A 25,153-nucleotide genomic window follows, 5' to 3' on the forward strand; every position below is an offset into this window, starting at 1 on the left:
CACTATTCCTGATTCGTCATCAAGGATCTCCATCATCACACAGCGTACTTAATTCCGCATTTTAATGAGAGTTCAACAGGAATTTACGACTCAAAGGAAAAGAACGAGCAGACCTTTTGCAGGACGATAACTGGAATTAGTCGTGAAAATATATCCAAATACACAAAAATACACACCCACACAAATAAACAACATTTATTCCGTTTAACAGAACAAACATTTCCTCTATCATGACATGCATGTCTTCAAAATTATATGCCCAAGAGAAAAAGTAAAATTAATTAAAACTGCGGGCAGTGATAATCCGGGGACCATACCGCTCCATCCTGATTGGACGGGTGCATGCTAGAGTCGTTAATAACGACAGTCCAGATCCGATTGTTCAAAATTTTAACTCAATCGATCGAAAAATGAACGCAGGGATGCATTTTAAAGGTGCAGTGGCACTAACTGAGTTGCCACGAATATGGCCATAAAATTGCCAATATGGCCATCACAAAATATTTTCCTTAATCAATTGGCTCATAGCATAACCAATCATATCATTCAACTTCTTCCTGAGTGTGAAGAATATCCAATCATATCATTCAACTTCTTCCTGAGTGTGAAGAATATCCAATCATATCATTCAACTTCTTTCATAAGTGTGAATAATATCCAATCATATCATTCAACTTCTTCCATAAGTGTGAAGAATATCCAATCATATCATTCAACTTCTTCCTGAGTGTGAAGAATATCCAATCATATCATTCAACGTCTTCCTGAGTGTGAAGAATATCCAATCATATCATTCAACTTCTTCCTGAGTGTGAAGAATATCCAATCATATCATTCAACTTCTTTCATAAGTGTGAAGAATATCCAATCATATCATTCAACTTCTTCCATAAGTGTGAAGAATATCCAATCATATCATTCAACTTCTTCCTGAGTGTGAAGAATATCCAATCATATCATTCAACCTATTCCTGAGTGTGAAGAATATCCAATCATATCATTCAACTTCTTCCTAAGTGTGAAGAATATCCAATCATATCATTCAACCTCTTCCTGAGTGTGAAGAATATCCAATCATATCATTCAACTTCTTCCTGAGTGTGAAGAATATTCAATCATATCATTCAACTTCTTCCTGAGTGTGAAGAATATCCAATCATATCATTCAACCTCTTCCTGAGTGTGAAGAATATCCAATCATATCATTCAACTTCTTCCTAAGTGTGAAGAATATCCAATCATATCATTCAACTTCTTCCATAAGTGTGAAGAATATCCAATCATATCATTCAACTTCTTCCTGAGTGTGAAGAATATCCAATCATATCATTCAACCTCTTCCTGAGTGTGAAGAATATCCAATCATATCATTCAACTTCTTTCATAAGTGTGAATAATATCCAATCATATCATTCAACTTCTTCCATAAGTGTGAAGAATATCCAATCATATCATTCAACTTCTTCCTGAGTGTGAAGAATATCCAATCATATCATTCAACTTCTTTCATAAGTGTGAAGAATATCCAATCATATCATTCAACTTCTTCCTGAGTGTGAAGAATATCCAATCATATCATTCAACTTCTTTCATAAGTGTGAAGAATATCCAATCATATCATTCAACCTCTTCCTGAGTGTGAAGAATATCCAATCATATCATTCAACTTCTTCCTGAGTGTGAAGAATATTCAATCATATCATTCAACTTCTTCCTGAGTGTGAAGAATATCCAATCATATCATTCAACCTCTTCCTGAGTGTGAAGAATATCCAATCATATCATTCAACTTCTTCCTAAGTGTGAAGAATATCCAATCATATCATTCAACTTCTTCCATAAGTGTGAAGAATATCCAATCATATCATTCAACTTCTTCCTGAGTGTGAAGAATATCCAATCATATCATTCAACCTCTTCCTGAGTGTGAAGAATATCCAATCATATCATTCAACTTCTTTCATAAGTGTGAATAATATCCAATCATATCATTCAACTTCTTCCATAAGTGTGAAGAATATCCAATCATATCATTCAACTTCTTCCTGAGTGTGAAGAATATCCAATCATATCATTCAACTTCTTTCATAAGTGTGAAGAATATCCAATCATATCATTCAACTTCTTCCATAAGTGTGAAGAATATCCAATCATATCATTCAACTTCTTCCTGAGTGTGAAGAATATCCAATCATATCATTCAACTTCTTTCATAAGTGTGAAGAATATCCAATCATATCATTCAACTTCTTCCTGAGTGTGAAGAATATCCAATCATATCATTCAACCTCTTCCTGAGTGTGAAGAATATCCAATCATATCATTCAACTTCTTCCTGAGTGTGAAGAATATTCAATCATATCATTCAACTTCTTCCTGAGTGTGAAGAATATCCAATCATATCATTCAACCTCTTCCTGAGTGTGAAGAATATCCAATCATATCATTCAACTTCTTCCTAAGTGTGAAGAATATCCAATCATATCATTCAACTTCTTCCATAAGTGTGAAGAATATCCAATCATATCATTCAACTTCTTCCTGAGTGTGAAGAATATCCAATCATATCATTCAACCTCTTCCTGAGTGTGAAGAATATCCAATCATATCATTCAACTTCTTTCATAAGTGTGAAGAATATCCAATCATATCATTCAACTTCTTCCATAAGTGTGAAGAATATCCAATCATATCATTCAACTTCTTCCATAAGTGTGAAGAATATCCAATCATATCATTCAACTTCTTCCATAAGTGTGAAGAATATCCAATCATATCATTCAACTTCTTCCATAAGTGTGAAGAATATCCAATCATATCATTCAACTTCTTCCTGAGTGTGAAGAATATCCAATCATATCATTCAACTTCTTTCATAAGTGTGAAGAATATCCAATCATATCATTCAACTTCTTTCATAAGTGTGAAGAATATCCAATCATATCATTCAACTTCTTCCATAAGTGTGAAGAATATCCAATCATATCATTCAACTTCTTCCATAAGTGTGAAGAATATCCAATCATATCATTCAACTTCTTCCATAAGTGTGAAGAATATCCAATCATATCATTCAACTTCTTCCATAAGTGTGAAGAATATCCAATCATATCATTCAACTTCTTTCATAAGTGTGAATAATATCCAATCATATCATTCAACTTCTTCCATAAGTGTGAAGAATATCCAATCATATCATTCAACCTCTTCCTGAGTGTGAAGAATATTCAATCATATCATTCAACTTCTTCCTGAGTGTGAAGAATATCCAATCATATCATTCAACCTCTTCCTGAGTGTGAAGAATATCCAATCATATCATTCAACTTCTTCCTAAGTGTGAAGAATATCCAATCATATCATTCAACTTCTTCCATAAGTGTGAAGAATATCCAATCATATCATTCAACTTCTTCCTGAGTGTGAAGAATATCCAATCATATCATTCAACTTCTTCCATAAGTGTGAAGAATATCCAATCATATCATTCAACTTCTTTCATAAGTGTGAAGAATATCCAATCATATCATTCAACTTCTTCCATAAGTGTGAAGAATATCCAATCATATCATTCAACTTCTTGGTTGTCCTTGTGTATTCTTGAAAGTAATTAATTCCGTAACTCAATATTACCTCTATTTATATATACTAGGGCGTGCCCGCACGTACGTGCTTGCCCGTACGTGCTTGCAAAAAAACACACGTGCAAGCAACAACAAAAACTTTGAAACCACGTGGCAGTTACGACCACAGAACCCTCGCCATTAATATCTATTGTAAGCGTGCCAAATCAATAAGTATCAATTTTTTTTTCTATGAGCCTCGACCAGAGAGTGGTTGCTACTCACAAAACACTCGTCGCTAGCTGTTCCATTGTCTGCCGATTCCCACTCTGCTGTTTTTGTCTCATAATCTCCAAACAAGAACAGTACACATTTCCTGTAATTATCTCTCATAATCAGGATAAATTTGGAACAGCCCTTAAACTAACACCAAGCAGATCAATTTTTATATTTAGGTTGAGGTTTCACACAAACTGGTTAACTAAATAATACAGAATTATTATTATTATTATATCTCCGCCTTGGTGAACAGTTTATGTTTTGTATCCCACTGATAGGCCGGATCTGGATTCGGACCTGAACCAAAATCCAATCATATCATCAAAATTTTCTTCTCTTTTTTTTTTTTTTTTTTTTTTTCCAATCGACATCTTTCACAGTAATTCTGGACCGGCATGAGGTGGGATTGTCTGTCATGAATTTATTTGTTGATAGAACGAGTTTTAATTTGTCTAAATCCGACCAGTCGTTTCCAAAGATATAAGCCTTTTTGTCGCAATACCATAAATTGGAATGAGGTAAAATATATATATATAAATATAATTCCCTTTCCCGGTTCCCTGTCGCTCGCCGAGCGCCGAGCAAGTTGCTCGCTCGACGAGCAAGTCGAGTGTTTTGAACAAGTGCAAAAAAAAAAGAAGTACTTTATACGTGTGCGGGTGGGTAAACGAGTGTACCGGCCTTACACGTCCTGGAAGCAAATGGTCGCAAGGTGCACACTTGCTCCGTTTGCTTCCAGGTCACAGTAAGACCCTTAATGACCAGCGCCAAAATACGTATTTACAGAAATCATTTAGAAAAAAAACGAATAAATTGCTACAGTCGTTTATCGAAATCCCATTCGTGATGGCTCACGCCACCTATATCGCGGCATCGGTGCGCAAAGAAGCCCCAGACCACCTGCTACCCCATGTATGTACCCATAACTTCCAAGTTCGTAAATCATATTGGACAAAACAAGACACACTCACCTTTTAAAGAAGACTTGTTTGTGTGTACAATTGATGTCAGCGGTGCCTCCAGATTGTTGTGGAATTTGTAGTGGGGGACTCAGGACTCCAATGACCGGACACAGGTTTACAAAAGGTCTGGTTTATTAACTGTATTTACTTCATTCCAATTACCAAAATGATACCGCATAATATAATGGATCAGGTTAACTCTTTTCGCTGGTCCTTCTCGTTCATCCGATGTTCCTCCGACACTCCCGTTCGGTCAGCGCTTCTCGTAGCAAGTCCCTACCCAACGTTTGCTCTCGGTTATATCGCCAAACTGGACTTAATCCTCTCTCCGCTGATGCCCCGAGGTCATGCATTGCACCGAGTCCTGGCATCAGCTCGCTCCCCTCCTGCTGTGATTTCCATTTACACAGTAGGGGGGGTGCTCTAGCCTGGGGCCTTGACCAGGTGTTTCAAGAGATTACCATGTTCATGCACATTCTGACACTCATTTACAAACTCGTCTTTAACAGAGTTTGCATGTAAAATGTATCTGCTTTGTTACCAGGTTAATTAATAAGTTACCAGTGCCAATTAATAAGTTACACTGAGTTACACTTCCACAGAACCAAAAAATCTTGTCTATTTACCTGTCAGGAAAAACCATATACAGAGTAAATTTTAGGATAACGGACCAAGATAATTGTATGATTTCCTTTAATGAAGAAATTATTTATATTAGGATTTACCTACGTGAAGCTTTCCAATAAATAAATAATGGTTATTGTGAGGAAACACGAGTTGGGAAAATATAAAATAATTCCGGGGGATGGGATGTTCCTTTCACCATACTATAGGGATGAAGGTATGTTTCTTGGTAGAAGATACTATCAACCTAAGAGACAAGGGGTGTTGGACATCAATTTAGAAATAAAGGAGATGGGATAATTGATACTCGAATGGGTATTGGTTCAACCATTCTTAAACATAAAGACCTAATTGGTTCAACCGCTTCTGCCGTGGAAAATGTAGTGGGTGCTATAAAGAGTATAAAAGATGCTCAAAAGGAGTCTCATAAATGACAAACAATCAAAGAAATTAAAAAAGGCAAAACTCAACTATCTCAACAAGAACGACAAAAAATTATCATTCAAATACTTGGGTCAGGGTTTCAAAAGTTTTAACAACTTTTTTTACTAAATAAATACAAGTATGGAAGCAATTGATACGATCTTTGATTTAGATGATACGATTATCATTTCAAACTCTACTAAAAAGGAAGACTATTTGAAGGTAAATGCTATAACAGGAACAGACTGGAATTCAAACGGAACAAAAAGTTTTTAAATAAATAATTAATCAACAAACTTACTTGAATCTAGCTGATAGTTGTTGTGTAAATTTAGATTCACAAAGGCTGCGAATAACACTAATGCTACGCTCGTAAATGATTTCTTCTGGAAAATGTTTGATCGTGTCCGTTTGTATATTGGAACACAAGAGGTTGAAGCGGTTGATTAATGTCTCTGCTACATCTGAATTTATGAAATTTACACTATATTCGTTTAAACCCTGGTGTTGGGCTAGCGGCTAGGGTGCCGGCTTAGGATCCTAGGATCCTGGGTTCGAATCCCGGTCGATCGCTGAATTAACGCCAGGGGGGTTGACTCAGCCTGTCATCCTTCCGAGGTCGGCTAATTGAGTACCAGTTCACTGGTAATTCCCTGTTTGTCGTTAAAGGCGGCAAAAAGGGTTGGCGTCAGGAAGGGCATCCGGCCATAAAACATTGCTTCAAAAAGGGGACCAAAAAACAACAACAACCACGGTTCCTGAATAAGGCCAACCCCCGCTTTGCGGGGAAAAATGGCCTCTAAAGGTGGTTATTTTTATTTTTTACACTATATTCGTTTAGTGATAGAATGGGTAAGGGAGCTGTTGAAGGTTTTATTCCTGATATGTCAACGGGAACAAACACAGACCCTGGTTATAGTCAAAGAAGGTCAATGTATAACGATGATACAAAAGCAGACAATAGTTTTACCGTAACTGTTCCTCTTAAAGGTATATTTGGATATTGTGATTATGATAAAGTTCTGTATGGACTTAAAATTTGATTTCAACTGCAAATAAATGGTAATGTAAATAGATTGATTTTTGGTGTTGATAATGCTTTTGGTGATGATAATAAATTTGTTATTGATGAAATGTGTTGGTATATTAGCGAATATACTCCTAATCTTAAAACAGAAGAGATGTTGAATAGAAGACTAAACTCAAAGAAGCCGCTAAATGTATCCTACCTTAAAAGAAGATGCCAATACGTTAAACTGAACCAAACTACCTACGCGTGGAATTTTGGTGTTCTGGAAGGAAAGCCATGATACTTATGGCTCATTTTTAAGAAACCAGATGGAGATGAAGGTACTGATAAGAATAATGCGTTGAGTGATAATACTATGGTGAAAAAACTTCGGGTTTCTTTGGATGGAACATTTTACCTACGAGATAGATTGGAAATTGATTGGGAAAAAAATGATTATGCGGAAGCCTACAAGTCTTACCAAAAGGTGTGTGAAAGCAACGGTAATAAAGAGCCCATTTTGGATATGGTTGCGTTTCAAAAACTTTATATAATCTACGCAATTGACCTGAGTTCTCAAAAGGAAACTATACAGTATAATTGAGTGGATACTTCCCAAAACATTGAAAGGGCGGAGAGTGAAGAAGTTGATACATATTGTTTGCTTTTGGAAGAAACAGAATTGCAGATTAATACAGATAATGGTGTTGTGATTAATATCACATAGATTTTTCGAATAAATAAATGAGTAGGAAAGAACCAACTGGGGTATTTATTAATCAAATCAATCTTAATAAACTATTATCTTATATTCAAAATCAAAAGCCTTGTATTAGTAATGTTAATACAATTTAAAGAAAAGGAGCAGTAAGAATTGATGTTTTGCTCACAAGAGAGCAGGTGAAAACACTAAATGATACTGGCTCAATAGAAATTAAAATGACAAAACCTATGTTAAAGAAATATTCAACAAGGGAAATGAGTGGAGGATTTCTTCCACTTCCAATTCCTTTATTTGCTGGTTTAAGTGCGGCGCGAGCAATGACGGGTGGTATTTCAGCAGCGGTAAAAACTGCTAACGAAAGGAAGGCTCAAATACAGGCTCAACTAGATGGTATTCAAAGAATACTTACCCTGCACAGTCAACTTGGTGTCAGCCAACTCTTCTGTTTTTGAACGTTTGTTTTTTTGATCCAATATGGCTGCTAGTCCATGCGAGCGATGACATCATAAATATATATTCTCAAATATAATTGTTGTATAGATCATGCTCAATACATTTCAAACTGATCAGACTAAGCATTGTCCCTGTCAAATTATAACGTCATAATTATGACACCTATGGCGTCATCGTTAACAACACCTATTCCCTATATGGAGTTATTTACAATGAGCCACGTTTCAATTTTCTCCACAGTGAGGTTTTGGAGATTATAGAGGTGCAACGTTTTTCGGTTTTTCCAAGATGGCGCCTGTAGCACATGACCTATGACGTCATGATTATCATTAAAATATTCTAAAGGAGGAGGCACTCCTATGGTGAAAATTTCGTGTCCATCAGACCAACAGTTGCTGAAATTTTTTAAATAATGATCGGATGGATAAGTGTTGTATTTGTCGAATTATGACGTCATAGCGAAGGCACCGATGACATCATCGACATATCTTATTCCCCATGGTGACTACTTGACAATGAGCCACGTTTCAATTTTTTCCATCGAGTGGTTTTGGAGATATAGAGGTGCAACGTTTTTCGTTTTTTCCAAAATGGCGCCTGTAACACGTGACCTATGATGTCATGATTATCATTAAAATATTCTAAAGGAGGAGGCACTCCTATGGTGTAAATTTCATGTCAATCGGACCAACGGTTGCCAAGAAAATGAATTTTTAAAATGCTGACACGGCACACACTTTACTTTACTGAAATGCAGACACGTATGTACCTGAATGCTTAACCCTGCTTTGTGCTTCGCGAGTGCAGGGTAAAAAGAGTTGGAGATACAAATTAGTGGAAGTTGTATAATTGTAGATTTTGCTGAAAATCTTGAAAGTCGACCTGATAAAGCGAGATTGTTAGTTGGAGATATGCTTTCTTCTATCGCACAGGTAGGTGTAAAACTAACTAAAAGTGGTAATGGATTATATCTTTCTCATAAATAAATGGATAAATGGTTTAAACAATTTGGAAAGAATACAACGCCAAATATAGAACTTACTAAATATTGTAAAAAACTAAAAATATATAATGTGGTTATTTGTATGAGAGATGAATTAACAAAGTTGTCTCAGAATACAAATAATATTATTATGAATTTAGAAAATAATAATGGGAATGGTTTTCATTGGGTTTGTATTTATAATAGTAAGGAAAAAAATTATTTTGATAGTTATGGTCTTCCACCACCTCATGAAGAAATAAAATTCTTACTGAATGGTCTTTATCAAACATTTCAAGTCCAAGACATTAATTCTAAATGTTGTGGTCAATTATGCTTATATGTATTATTTCAACTCAACAATAATGAAAATTTTTATGATGTCATTTTTGATCTAATATAAATGACTTGTGTTGGAAAAGATGGTTCTATCTTTGGAGTATCCCGAGAGTTGGATAATGATTTTTCAAATTATTATCAAAGGCACAGGCTGAACGACAAAAATATTTTATAACAAAAAATATTATTATGAAAAATACTTATACATTAATCAATTATCCAAGCCCCACAGATTCCATTGACTTAGTTAGATTAAATGATTTATCACAATATATATCTTTAAATAAAATGGCTATATATTCAAAAGATGTAGAAATGTTGAATACATGCCCAGGTCATACACAATTCACAGTTCCAATTAAAATTAACTTTTATGAAGAAGGACGTATAGTTTTTTATGAGAATAGAACATTGGGGGTATGATATGTCTGATTTAGGGTATAACTGGTCTTTTTCAATCAACCTACAAGACCTACAATAATTAAATCAATCACGTAAAGAAGAATATTATCCACTTGGTGAGGATAATGTGATATGTGGAACCACTGTTAGTTATCAACAAATATAGGAATTTAATAAAGCTAAAATCAACAACAGTTTTGCCATAGTTTATTTAATGAAAATACAAAGAACAGGATTTTTTATAGTAAGCTGGGAAATACAAACTGATTTAACAACAGGAACATGGGGAGGTACTACCTGTCATCATATTAAGCTCTCATATATTTCTGATACATAAACGACAGCAAGAAGACTTTAAGAAAATTATCATTTCTGTATCCAAGCATACCTCCAAGAAAAGGGTATTCGGTATTTTAATAAATATGTTATAAAACATAAGAATGGGAGTTTTTAAAAAAATAAAAGATTGGCTTTATACTAATGTTAATAAACCTACAAATGTAGATTTAATTAAAATGTTAAATAATGAAAAGGTTTTAAAGTTGATAAAATACAAAGCTCTTTTAGAAATTCAGAAGAAATTTTATTGGTTTCCTGTTGTAAAAAAAATTATTTGGGATACAGGAATATCAAGAATTCCAGATGAATATAAGTTTGATATTCTATGGTGAGATGGTTCAAGGGTTGAAAGGGATGTTGATGAGAAAGAATAAAAGGAACACGTTAAAATATTGAATGAAGAGGAAATTTTAGAAAGGATAGAGAAATTAGATGAAGAGTTTTCAAGGGTAGATTTAATGATTAAGACGAGTGTTTCAGGTAAAGAAGAGAAAACTTTAAAATTAGACAAGTTGGGTAAGGAGTATTTTGAAAAGGTGGTTGTTATAAGGAAAGGAATAGATGTAGATACAACCTTTCCGGTTGATAATGTGTTAAATGAAAGATGTGGAAGAGAAATTGAGAAAATTAAATGAACGTTAGTCAAATTTGGGGTTGTTAGTTAGTAATCTGGTTAGTCAAATTTAGCCTCCTCAGGCTCACGCGCGTGTGTGTGTTCGTGTGTTTGTGAACAAGATATCTGGAAAAGTTCTGAACGGACTTGGATGAAAGTTGGTGTGGTGATTGCCCTTGGGATAAGGACGAATTGATTAATTTTTGGTGAAGCTCAGGATATTATTCCGGATCCAGGAATTTTTTGAAGGATTGTTTACCATTGGAATAGAGCCTGTGATTGATGCTGTGAAGAGGAACAGGTTGAGATGGTTTGGGATATTATTCGTAAAAGGGATATTAGTATTATTCCGGGATATTATTCGTAAAAAGGCGACAAAAAGGGTTGGCGGCAGGAAGGGCATCCGGCCGTAAAACATTGCTTCAAAAAGGGGACCAAAAAAACAACAACAACCACGGTCCCCGAAAAAGGCCAACTCCCGCTTGCGGGGAAAAATGGCCTCTAAAGGTTTTTTTATTTTTTTATTTTTTTTATCACTGTTCCACAGCCTCCTGAATAGATTTAGGTTTATTGACAAACTTTTTTAACTTCATAATTGTTAGGGGTTTCTCCGTATTATAACAGTGCTCCATTTATAAGGTAATATTTATCGATGCTTCTTTGCTTAAAATAAAATTTTTCTTGCTGATTCAGCCATTTCAAGAACCAAGTATGAACATATTGTTTGTTAATATATTTGATGGTGATGAGTGTTATATGAAAATTAAATTACTCCCGAAAATAAAGCAAACAAATATAATTCATTGGTCCACTTAGTGAGTATAATCAAATGCAGTCCCCCTCCCCAAATTTTCCTTTCCACCACAAGTAGTAGGAGAATGGGGTGTCTTGAATTAACGTAATGAGTGAGAATGAGTATCAGCGAATGTCTGTTGAACATCGTGAAATCTTGAGGATAAAATCTAGATGAAAATCCAGTGAGTCAATAATTACTCCCGCTAGGGAGTAATGCATTCGATCGTGTGTGTGTGTGTGTGTGTGTGTGTGTGTGTGTGTGTGTGTGTGTGTGTGTGTGTGTGTGTGTGTGTGTGTGTGTGCGTGTGTGTGTTCGTGTGTTTGTGAACAAGATATCTGGAAAAGTTCTGAACGGACTTGGATGAAAGTTGGTGGGGTGATTGCCCTTGGGATAAGGACGAATTGATTAATTTTTGGTGAAGCTCAGGATATTATTCTGGATCCAGGAATTTTTTGAAGGATTGTTTACCATTGGAATAGAGCCTGTGATTGATGCTGTGAAGAGGAACAGGTTGAGATGGTTTGGTCATGTGTTGAGGAAGGATGAAAGTGACTGGTTGAGAAGAGTGATGGAAATGAATGTAGAAGGAAGTAGAGGACGGGGAAGACCGAGAAAGACTTGGCTAAAGATGGTGGAAGAAGAAATGCGGGCAAGGGGGTTAACAAGGGGAGATGCAGAAAATAGGGCAAAATGGAGAACATTGTCATGGGGACCGCAAGGCTAACCCCCGCTCTAGCAGGGAAAATGGCCTTAAAATGCCTGTTGTTGTGTTGTTTGTTGAGTTATAAGTGTGACAAGCATGTGCACGGGATTCTTCCCAGAAGAATGAGTGGTCGCATTAGCTTGTATGACTTAAAATGAGCGAGTTTTGTTTTGACGTTTGGGCCAGTTTTACATGTTGAATCCCTAAGGAATGAAACGAACGTTTTTCCTAGCTTACAATTTTATTTGAAGTCACACATGCCTCAAAATACACACACTTATATAGAATTGAACGCTGAATCCGAAAATGTAAGTGAGATTGCCTTGTTTTTTTTCAACATTATCTATATATATAAAACGGTGTGTGTGTGTGTGTGTGTGTGTGTGTGTGTGTGTGTATATATATGTAATGTTACCAATAGACTTCTAAACGGAGAGGCTTACGTGCTTGATATTTGGCATAGACATGGCCATTGAGCCTGGGATGAACATGGCCGAACTAAAAATATTTGACGATCCATATTTTTTATTCATATTTACCTCAGCGCATTTCAGCGCACGGAATCAACGGAATCAGAGCAGTTGGGCGCTGATTCGCTCAGAGCGATCACGTGATGACGCTATGAACGCTATGACGCTATGAAAAAAAAAATCGCTATGACGCTATGAAACGCTATGAATGCTATGACGCTATGAACACTATGAACGATATGACGCTATGACGCTATGAAAAAAAAAATCGCTACGACGCTATGAAACGCTATGAACGCTATGACGCTATGAACGATATGAACGCTATGACGCTATGAACGCTATGACGCCATGGAAAAAAAAATCGCTATGACGCTATGAAACGCTATGACGCTATGAACGCTATGACGCTATGACGCTATGAAAAAAAAAATCGCTCGCTTTACCAAGGGGCTCGCTCTCCCCCCGTTCCCCTCCCCTCCTCTTCCCCCTCCCCCTCCCCTCCCCCGCCCGGCAATGCCGGGTACTTCTGCTAGTCTTCTATATATTCTAAATATATATCTGTGCAGTGTCTGTCTTGTCTTGTGTTGTCTTGTCTTGTGTTGTCTTGCCTTGTGTTGTCACTGAACTACTCCCTCAAACTTTTGTGAAATCGTACTATTCCAACTTGATCCACGGCGGGAGTACGCACTCTACTGAGTGGCGTTCTAGTTATCCTTGATTTTCTCCATTGACTTCAATGTAAAAAAATTTGTGCTTCAGAACCGCCATTTTCCTACTACTGCCATTCCAGTGATCTTTCTTTGTCTATCCCCAATCTGTCCAACTATTTTTTTTATATGTCACTGCTCTTTTGTCTTTCTCCCAGTTAGGTTATGTTTTCACCCCTGTCTGTCTGTCCGTTTGTGAACAAAATATCTCAAAAAGTTGTGGACGGATTCGGACGAAATTGGACAGAGATGTAGCATATGTGACACTGATTAAATGATTAGATTTTGGTGAAGATCTGGATTGGGATCCGGCTTCTAGAATGTTTTGAGTGATTCTTCACCATTGGGAGTTAGGGCCAAAAACGATACATAGCAGGATACCTCAAAAGGTTGTGGACAGATTTGGACGAAACTTGGTGGACAGGTTGGGTGTCTGTCAAGGACGATTCGATTTTGGTGAAGATCTGAATATGGATTTGGATATGAGAATTATTAAATAAATTTAAGTGATTCTTCACCATTGGGAGATTGGGCCAAAAACGATACATAGGAGGATATCTCAAAAAGTTATGGATTTGGACGAAACTTGTTGGACAGGTTGTGTGACCGACAAGGAAGAATCGATTCAATTTTGTTGAAGATCTGGATCCAGATCCAGCTAATGGAATTTTTAAAGTGATTCTTCACCAATGAGTGATATGGCCTACCAGGAGGAGGTATGCTCTCTACTGAGTGCCGTTCTAGTTGTCTATGTTGTGAATATCTTCTGTTGATGCAAAACATCTTACCCACATCTCGTTTTTTCATTTTTTGGGAATGAGTGGAAGTGGCACCGACTTGAATCTGGTGAATAGAGGTGTCGAGTGGTTAGTGGAACGGGGTGCAGTTTGGGAGAAGTGTGTGGGGGCAGTCATTTCCATGACAGTATTTTAACGGAACAATTTAATTCTTCTATCGCAACAATTTTTATTCAGAACAAGAAATATGCGTTCATTGTTGCATTCCACAATGCACTGCATGTTCAAGATGGCAGCACCCAGTAACAAGGGTCGGTCTTGCACTGTTGCAGGAATTCTTGGGAAATAAAGCTCACTTTAGTTTTTGTGGATAATACACACCCCAATTTTTGATCAGATATTTCTTAGGGGGCAGGAAGGGGGAACGTGCAGTTTATACACGAGTGATTACGGTGGTTTATTTTCAGAAACAAGATGCATCATGCGAGAAACTCGATTTACCAGATATATGGATAAATTATGATACAGGAGGCTTATCGCATTGCGGTCGCCTCAACCCTTAACTTGAATTGCAAGCAGTGTGACAGAACTTTTGGGATGGTGCTTTTATATTAACGCCTGGTGTTGGCTTAACGATTAACATGGCTGGCTTGAAATATTAGGATCCTGAATTGGAGCCGCCGTCATGCTGTTGAATCAACACTAGGTGGGTTGACTCAGCCTCTCATCCTTCCAAGGTCGCGGCTTACTGGTAATGGGGGAGTATTACATCAGCGGTACAGCCGCGCCCCCAGAAAATGTTGCAGCCAAACAGCCATAGGCTGCATACGAACCACCACCGCCGTTATATATTGTTTGCAGGACAAAGACGTTGAGAGACTGTGTACCTAACGTGAATTACAAAGATATCATTAGACATTGGACAAAGTAATAGAGAATCTGTGATTTGAACTTGTGATCCCAGCATTGGTTCAGATGGTGACACGAAACTGGCTGAGCAGCTTTATCGTTTATTTTCTTTGTCGCCATTCTCTCCACCGCGTTCCATCTTAGCCTCCTCAGGCTCAATGATCGCTTTTCTTTTCTTTCCTCTTCCGAATCACCTCAGCTGGTAGCTCGCTGTAAGGAGCTGATGTTAGATGTGGAGTCTCTCAGTGAAGATCACCTACAGCAAGAACTTCATTTGCTCAGTTCCAAGATCATTGAGAACCAACATAAAGTCACAGAACTTCAGGTAAATGTTTTTTTTCCTATCGGATCTACACAAACTCTCAGAGCTCTGTGCAACAAAATTGTCCATGAACCACAAAGGTACAAACGTTAGTCAAGCGACAAAGGGAAGAATTACTTTCTGCCTTTGACGTCTTGTGGTGGATTCACAGGCCTTGTGGGTCGATCAAATAATAATTATATAATTATGTTTGCTTTCAAGGAACTTCAATGCAGGAACAGGCCTTTATGCCCATCAAAGCCTGTACTCGTATTGCCAACTCATGGTTTTTTTTTTTGGTTTTTTTTGTTTTTTTGTATACAAGATCGAGGCTCGTGTAAGAGCTAAGTGTGGGGAAGCACAGAAGTGTAAGGAAGCAGCGCGTACCGTTTTAAAAAGTCTTCGGTATGACTCGGCTGGGATTCGATCCACCGACCTCCCAGACTCAGAGCGGACGCTCTAACCATTTTGCCCCCAGGTCTCTGGTGCGAGGTTGGATGTGTAAGTGATTTTAATTTCCAGGCAAACTTTTCTCGGAAAAAAAAACTTGGAGAACTAAGTTTGCAAAGAATTCCAAATGAATTCACACTTCAGTTACCCAAACCTCAACCCTTACCCCCTCCCCCCCCATCTTCCCCCCACCCCCCATTCCCCCCACCCCCACCCATCATCATCATCTCCATCTTTGTCACTATAATAGTACCTAGAGGGAATATTTAGGAGTTCAGTATCTAGAATGCGGATGTTCTTTTTAACCTTTTCAACCTTTTATATTTTCCATGTTTTTATTCCAAATGAATTCACACTTCAGTTACCCAAACCTCAACCCTTACCCCCTCCCCCCCCCATCTTCCCCCCACCCCCCATTCCCCCCACCCCCACCCATCATCATCATCTCCATCTTTGTCACTATAATAGTACCTAGAGGGAATATTTAGGAGTTCAGTATCTAGAATGCGGATGTTCTTTTTAACCTTTTCAACCTTTTATATTTTCCATGTTTTTATTCCAAATGAATTCACACTTCAGTTACCCAAACCTCAACCCTTACCCCCTCCCCCCCCATCTTCCCCCCACCCCCCATTCCCCCCACCCCCACCCATCATCATCATCTCCATCTTTGTCACTATAATAGTACCTAGAGGGAATATTTAGGAGTTCAGTATCTAGAATGCGGATGTTCTTTTTAACCTTTTCAACCTTTTATATTTTCCATGTTTTTATTCAATTATTTATCTTCTGCTTTAATTATTTTTTTCAACCCCTATTGGTACGAGTTTTTAATTAATTAATTTTAATTCAACGTTGGGTTACCTAGCACTGAGCTGTGTGGTTGTGCTTCCTTTTCTGTAGGCGAGCATAGCTGAGCTGGAGAGCAGGCAGGATGGATTGTCCCGGGATGGTCTAACGCTTCTGCTAGAACCCTCCCCGTCACCTCAGTCAACTGACGTTCCAAATCAACCTCAATCAACTCATTCCTGGATACCTGCTCAACCACTCTCCCAGCCATGGCTGCCCTACACCCTTGCTCCCCAAATATCTGCTCAGCCTTGGTCATCTGCCTTGTCACCCGAACTTACTGTTCACAATTCAACACAGGAGATACGCAGGGCCCTCGGTCGTCCTCCTGCTCCTTTACATGGCACCATGGCTCTCACTATTAAAGAGGGGGTGGTGTCTCTGAGGTCAGAGGCCCAAGCATCGTGTAGGGGATCGGGCAGGCCTGTGGACGATGGGAGTAGTGATGTTGGTGGGCTTGACAGTAATGGTGGTGGTGGTGGAGAAATGCCAGATTACACGCGAATTTCTCCAGCAAAACTGGCATTGCGAAGACATCTAACACAAGACAGGTAAGGAGGAAGGGGAAGAGGTGGTTTTGCAACATGTGCTGCTTTTGAATGACTGAATGGTCCAGGGATACAGATCGGGGTTCCACTTGAGCCAAAATACTTGAGGCAATTTCTTCTAATCCTTGCGAGAACTTGCATGCATTCTATAGCAAAAGGAAATGCAATAAATCTAAAGTTTACACCTAAAACGTTTTTTTTTTTCATTGACTGTGCTCACAAATAAGCTGAAATGTATGCAAACTTTTCAAAATGTAAAACATGTTCTTTTTAAGAGCCAATTCACTCCCCCAAATAGTCAAACCTCTGGGCAGGTGTCATTATGCTGTTGGTGGCAGCTGGCTGTGTTCTCTTAGCCACAGTGACACCTGTGACAAACTATTTGATCGCAATTATGGGGTCGGGAATGAGACGGAAATGCTCACAAAAAAAAACTTTGTAGTTGTGAAGATCCACCGACTAGTATGGCGGCTTAATAAGCAAGACTGGGTTCCGACGTTTCAACCACTGATGAGTGGTCATCCGGGACTGTGCATGGATCGTGTACCCAGTATTACGTACCCTCCCTGGGTAAAGGAGTCCATAGAAAACTTATCCCTGCGCAGTCTTGAGAAAAAGGACATGGGACTCTTTAAGGTTCCGAGCACGATCTATATCAGCTTTGTTCGTGAAGCTTGAATAAAAGGATCGATGGTAACCACACAAATCCGATGGGTCCAGAACTGAATTTTCTACCAACTAGGCCCTCAGAGCATATGTGTTATTGTGGAGTTTGTGCATGAAAATTTGAAATTGTGCCTTTCCACCTGATCCCTGAGACCTGGCCCAACCTATGAGACTCTTCGGGATGCCAGAGTTGTAGAATTGCAAGGGGGACATAATTTAAAGGCAAGAAAAAAGACTTGTGCTTGGGTTTGCATCAATAATTTTCACTGATATCGTACAAACTGTACTTACAAGTTACAATATATATATATATATATACACACACACACACACACACACACACACACACACACACACACACACACACACACACACCTTTTCAACCTTTAGACCGCTTTGACCCTTTAGACTGCTTTGACCCTTAAGACCCCTTAGATTCCTGAAGACCTTTACACACTTTAGACCTCCATTAGACCCTCTTTAGATAGACTTCTTTAGAGCTTAGACCTGTAACTATTGTTGGAACATACCCCTTAGACCTCTTGACCCCTTCAACCATTCAAACCCCTTTGACCGCTCAGAACATTTTCGATCTTTCAGACTGCATTGACCCCATGGACCTTTCGACCTCTTAAGGCCATTTTATTGCCCTTAAGACCCTTTAGACTCCTGAAGTCCTTTAGACCCTCTTTAGACTCCTTAAACCCGTTGGACCCTAATTTCTATTGGAAAATACCCTTTATATAGTTGGACCCTTATAGAGCCCTATAGACCATTTTGACCTCTGAGACCTTTTCACCCCACACAAAAATGCTGCAGATGCACCCCACACAAATGTATATCGAATTTTCTTTCAATCCACAGACTATACCTTTTTCATCAAGTAAAGCTCAATCTCCACACACCCGGTAGTTGGGTAGTCTGCTAGGTTGAGCAGAATTTGCATGTTAGGTCATTGAATAGGGCAATTTAGAAATTAAGTAATCAACCCCCAGATTGCTCAGCGTGCGTGCATTTGCAGTAAACCCTAGTAAATAAGTCATTTGGGGCGGCCTGGCCATATTTCATGCCTTCCATGATTGTAGGATGGAACGACTAAAAAAAACTTTTGAAGAAGTCGACAATGCTTGGAAACGTACATGTGAGAAAAGTGTGTGCATCTGCACAATGAAACAGTTGGAGAACTTCCTGATCAACTCGGCCAAAAAGTTGATGTGTTTCAGTCCGTACTACAAAAACTCCTGAAGCCATGGGCCCATGAAAGGCCAAAGGTTTGTAGATGGTGCGTTCTAACCAATATCTGGGGATTGTCGATGCACAGAGTAAGTTTTAAATGATGATATTTACTATTAATTATGTTGGGAATGGGGTGTGGGAGCTGTGAGGGCTGTAAAATGAGGGTCGTACCGAATGTCATGAGCACGCTCATTTTACAGTGAAACAAAGGTACATGTAAGAAAACTGGTATTGTCAATAGTAATTGGACAATTCCGCATCACATTTCTACAAAATCTCCAGAATGGTTCATGCATTTCTGCCAGCGCTGCATGAGCTTAAAAATTCTGCTGCGATAGAAGTCCGTTCCAACACTTCGCAATCTGCTATGCACGGATATCTGGATTGCCTCGTCGTTTTCATAGTGATGTCATGTGATCTTTCAAGGGTCTGAACAGATGGCAGGGGGTTGGTGGAGCACTTCCCAGCCATTCTTTGAGATTTCCTCCAATATCCGATGTGCAGTGTGAGGTCTAGCACTGTCATGCTGAAAGATGACAGCTTTTTTTCATTGGGAGCTTTTCCTGAGGTGCACGTTTCAGTTTGTTGAGCGTCTGAACCTAGAGAGCTATGTTGGTTTCACCTTTTGGCAGGAAATCAACCGGTAGGCTATGCATCCCTCGGCATCCCAGAAGACGGTTCCCATAACTTTGCCGGTGGAAGGTACTCTGTTTGCCTCCTTCTTTTTTGGAGATGTGGATTGATGCCATTCCATGCTTTGCTGCTTGGTTTCTGTGTCAAAATGGTGTGAACAGCTTTCATCACCAGTCACGATACGGAACAGGAAGCCCATCGCCCATGGCAGCTTGTCGTTGCAGAAAATCTAAGTTTAAAATAATGATAATTACTGTTTAACAAGTAAAAAAAAGCCTGATGGGTTGGAACGGTTTATTTGACGGTGCAGCTACGTGAGCATGCCAACGTATGAAGCCTTGGCCTAGAGCCCTCGACCCTAGTGTCACGTGTGCTTATATCTTTATTCGACATCCTATGGACGTTAATGGACACTCGTTTTACTCTGTGCCCATTGCAAATCATGTGCAGCGAATTTTATGTCCCTGCGCCCTGTGTTGCTTAAAAGAAAAAAAAAAACGCTTCTGGACACCACCCTTGATGCTCAGTTTGCAAGCCACCGTCTACAATTCCAATGGAAGAGACATAATTACTCTTTTCTGGAAAATGTTTTTCGAGCTTGTTTTATCCTCAAAGATAGGCTGTAGTTAACACACATTCGTGTTAAAAGATTGGCCGAGTCTCGTTTTTTAATGATAATTATGACGTCACAAGTCACGTGGTGCGGGCGTCATCTTGGAAAACCCGATAAAATTTGCACCTCTATATCTCCGAAAGCGCTGCATCGAAAAAATTGAGACATGGCTCATTGTAAAGAACTCTCCATGTGGAATAACATATGCTAATGATGATGTCATAGGTGCCTCAATTATGATGTCATAATTCGACAAGTACAAAACTTCATCTGATCAAGATGAAATTTCTTGAGCGTCAGCTGGGAATAAATTGGTCGAGAAAAAAAGATGACATCCGTAACGTGGTTCGGCCGCCATATTTGTTTTACTACAAAAGCCTTAAAAACCACTGAAAACACGTCCTGGCGATGGTCTGCAATCTCTGATTGCTCTTTCCTGTTACACTTGTGATGTGCATGAAGCAGATGTATATGAAGACTCCATTTTGGGAACTCCCCAGAAAATCCTATTAAAGAAAACAGTAAAAACTAGCACAATTGGACTCCACTAAGATGGAATATTCCACAGCAGACAATGCTACCGGAAGTACGTACGACATAAAAAGGAATCGCCCATTTTAATGAGTTAAACAGTGAACAGCGCCACCTGTGGCAGAAGGAATCGCTGATTAAAAGTAATTGAACCATGAACAGCGCCACATGTGGCAGAAGGAATCGCTGATTATAATGAATTAAACTGTGAACAGTGCCACCTGTGGCAGAAGGAATCGCTGATTATAATTAATTAAACCGTGAACAGCGCCACCTGTGGCAGAAGAAATCGCTGATTATAAGTAATTGAACCATGAACAGCGTCACATGTGGCAGAAGGAATCGCTGATTATAATGAATTAAACTGTGAACAATGCCACCTACACCTGTGGCAGAAGGAATCGCCAATTATAATTAATTATAAACTGTGAACAGTGCCACCTGTGGCGGAAGGAATCGCCGATTATAATTAATTAAAGCAAGAACAGCGCCACCTGTGGTGGAAGGAATCGCCTATTTTAAATTAATTAAATCATGAACAACGCCACCTGTGGCAGAAGGAATCACCGATTATAATTAATTAAACTGTGAACAGCGCCACCTGTGTCAGAAGGAATCGCCGATTATAATTAAATTGTGAACAGTGCCACCTGTGTCAGAAGGAATCGCCGATTAAAATTAATTAAACTGTGAACAGTGCCACCTGTGTCAGAAGGAATCGCCGATTATAATTAATTAAACGGAACAGTGCCACCTGTGTCAGAAGGAATCGCCGATTAAAATTAATTAAACTGTGAACAGCGCCACCTGTGTCAGAAGGAATCGCCGATTATAATTAATTAAACTGTGAACAGTGCCACCTGTGTCAGAAGGAATCGCCGATTATAATTAATTAAACGGTGAACAGCGCCACCTGTGTCAGAAGGAATCGCCGATTATAATTAATTAAACTGTGAACAGCGCCACCTGTGTCAGAAGGAATCGCCGATTATAATTAATTAAAGCAAGAACAGCGCCACCTGTGGCTGCGATCTATTTACCTCCACCTCCAAAGGTGGATGGAGGTTGTTTTCATCCGTCTCTTTGTTTGTTACTTGCAAAATCGAAGATTTTTCAAGTATATTGGTCGGTTGCGTTTGTTATTCTGTTTGTTTGTCACTGGCCTACAGGTCACAATTTTCAACCGATCTTCACCAAGCTGTGGAGGTCGTCACAATTGAGAAGGCTATTGATTTTGAGGTCAAAGGTCATCTGGAAGTCAAATTTCTAAAATCTTCATTTTTACTCTGATTGACTTGAAAATAGAACAGCATGTGTATATTGAGTCAATACATTGGGAAACATACTATTTTTGGGGTCAAAAGGTCAAAGGTCAATTCCAAAATCATCAATTTTCATCTGAAAAAACCCGTCAATTTTCATCCGATTGACTTGAAAATAAACAGTATTTGCATATCGAGTCACTAAATAGGGAAACGTACTATTTTTGGGGTCAAAAGGTCAAAGGTCAAACTTCCAAAATCATCAATTTTCATCTGAAAAACCGTCAATTTTCATCCGATTGACTTGAAAATAGAACAGCATTTGCACATTGAGTTACTAAATAGGGAAACCAACTATTTTTGAGGGCAAAAGGTCAAAGGTCATCTCATGGCCAAACTTCCAAAATCATCAATTTTCATCTGAAAAATCATCAATTGTCATCTGAGTGAATTGAAAACTTAACAGAATTTGCCTTGTCCCTCACTGAATTGGTAAACCAACTATTTTTGAGGTCAAAAGGTCAAAGATCAACTCTAGGTGAAACTTCTAAAATCATCGATTTTCATTTGAAAAATCGTTACTTTTCATCCTATTAACCCGAGCTTTGATCGAGATCATCAATTTTAATCTGGATGAATTTGATGGATCAATGGCATCCTTTGGGGGAGGGGTGGGGGGTGAATTTTGCAAGTATCGTGTTCTGCATGACGTCTTCTTGTTTGTTTGTTTGTTTGTTTGTGAACAAAATATCTCAAAAAGTTGTGGATGGATTCAGATGAAATTTGGTGGCCAGGTTGGGTGTCTGACAATGACAAATATATTCGATTTTTGTGAAGATCTGAATATGGATTCGGATATGAAAATTATTTAATTTTTTTCAGTGATTCTTCACCATTGGGAGATAGGGCTAAAACCAACATGTAGCAGAATATCTCAAAAAGTTATGGATGGATTTGGACGAAACTTGTTCGACATGTTATGTGTGTTTGACAAGGAAGAATCGATTCAATTTTGGTGAAGATCCGGATCCGGATCCAGCTAGTAGAATTTTAAAAGTGATTCTTCACCATTGAGAATGGCCAACCAGGTGGAGGTTTGTTTTTTATTGAGTGCTGTTCTAGTTCAACTCTGCTTCCTTGTGGGTCTTTGCCCCGCAGATATGTCATTGGAACTCGTCGATATTCGTGGATGAGTTTCCAATTGCGCTAATTTTGCCCCGCATATGTGACGTCACGGAAACTCGTCGATATTAGTGGATGAGTTTGGAATGACGTCACTGATGTCAGGGAAGCTCGTTAATATTAGTGTTTTATTGTGCAGTATTTACAATAATTAATCGGTCATTTTAGTACAGTTATTTATTTATGTATTTATTAATAACCATCACCCCTTAAATTTTTATCCATATCTGCGAATACATGGAATTCCTGATGAACTTTTGTATGAATTTGGTGAAAGTTGTACAAACCATGAAATGTTTTGTTGGAAAACTTGTTTTTACTCTTCTCAACATATACTAAGTAATTAAAAGTCTTGTCGATGTTGATGGATATGTGGTTGTAACTTGCAATGGAGCCCATGGATGAAAGAGCCAACTGTGTACAACTGGATATTTTGCTGATAAAGGTGGACAACGTTTGTTGTTGTTGTTGTTGTTGACAGGGAGGAAGTGGTGCATCAGAATGGACTGGATTATCAACATGCAGATTTCTCACCCAACATGGACGTTCGAGAGAATTCCAGCCACCAGGTGGTAAATATTTTACTCTAACCCAATAACGCGCTCCCATCCCATCCTTATCAATTCTTCACTTATGTGCCATTTTCATGAATTACCGTTTTGTCCGAATGTAAGACGACCCTCACTTTCAGGTAGTGTGACAAAAAAATTGCAAAAAGCAAAAAAAAAAAAAGACATTTTTGGTCACTGCGCATGAAAGACGACCATATACTACTACTCCTACTAGTACTATAGGCCATAAATGATCTGCATCGTTTCACAGTTTTCCACAAGGTGAAACCTGACACCGTGACATCATGCGTTTGCACGAACCAAGACTTCCTTTAGACTCGGATTCCGCAACTTCACCTGCTCTCATGACAATCATGGCTCTTGTAATGGGAACCCCTTCATTCCGTTTTTACCTGCGACGGGTCGCATGTCTAAAAGAGCTCGGCATGGCTGTTGTTTGTTCTTGTTGGGGGTCGATTTTTAAATGTGCACCCATTGGTCGGACATCTGCCAGAACCCACCCACATTTGTTGCTTGACTCCACCCACCATGCAGCGCCGAGACGAAATACAATGGGCGCCATCTTGGTTTCTGGTTTGCTTTTAGACATCAGGCCTGTAGGCCTCTGCTTGTTATATACACTGCCCGGGTTTGTTGAATCAGATTCTCATTGGCTTTGTTTGGGTTGAGTGTTGATTGGAAGGGGGTGGGGGTGGGTGTCTTTAAGTTTTACGCAAGAAATATCTTATGGGTTGTGAAAACAGACCCAGCTGCCCATCAGACTCGTAATTGATATTGAACCAAACCATGAAGACCCTCAAAGATTAATTGTGTAATGCCTAAAACAGGAAGGGTGAGGAAGTTGAGTGGATGGAGGAGGCGAAAATATGTATATTTTGTGTCGCAGCTTGTACACACAGTGCGGTCATTCTTGTTCAGTTAAGTCGACACTTTTCTCAATATTTTCAAACTTACCATGCTTGGGCCCACAGAAGGCCTTTGCTTGAGAGTACGAGTTCGGTAAGAAGTCTCGCTGCATGTGACGTCGCCGAGCATTGCACTCAGTAACACCATCTTCTGCTTCAGCGGTTCACTTACTCTTTTCTTCAGAATGATTTCCAGAATCATTGGAATCTTCCGCGATGAAGCTAACTCCGAGGGCCTTTCCCTCGCTCAACGCAGGCAGGTAGGTGGTCCTTCTGTCTTCTACCGACTCCTCTCTGGCCTTGCTCCCCCAGCTCTCTCTGTGCTCTGTCCCCCAAATATTCCGACAGGTCGCACAAGATCTGCCTGC

At 38.9% G+C, this 25,153-nt stretch overlaps 1 protein-coding gene across 8 annotated transcripts in view; it reads left to right on the forward strand.

Annotated features, from left to right (window-relative positions):
• DOT1L (DOT1 like histone lysine methyltransferase) overlaps positions 1-25,153 on the forward strand; it is a 129,851-nt gene that overhangs the window by 74,879 nt on the left and 29,819 nt on the right. For 2 of the 8 annotated variants that reach the window (XM_078786884.1, XM_068108008.2), the window contains exons 20-22: positions 15,237-15,362; positions 16,692-17,188; positions 23,790-23,877. In XM_078786884.1, coding sequence (XP_078643010.1) covers positions 15,237-15,362; positions 16,692-17,188; positions 23,790-23,877 — 711 coding nt within the window. Of the gene's footprint in view, positions 1-15,236; positions 15,363-16,691; positions 17,189-23,789; positions 23,881-25,153 lie in introns of all 8 variants that reach the window. The other 6 variants (XM_068107998.2, XM_068108017.2, XM_068108026.2 and 3 more) reach the window with 3 other exon arrangements.

Source organism: Myxine glutinosa, chromosome 1 (assembly GCF_964187855.1).
Source record: "Myxine glutinosa chromosome 1, kmMyxGlut1.1, whole genome shotgun sequence".
Lineage (NCBI taxonomy): Eukaryota > Metazoa > Chordata > Myxini > Myxiniformes > Myxinidae > Myxine > Myxine glutinosa.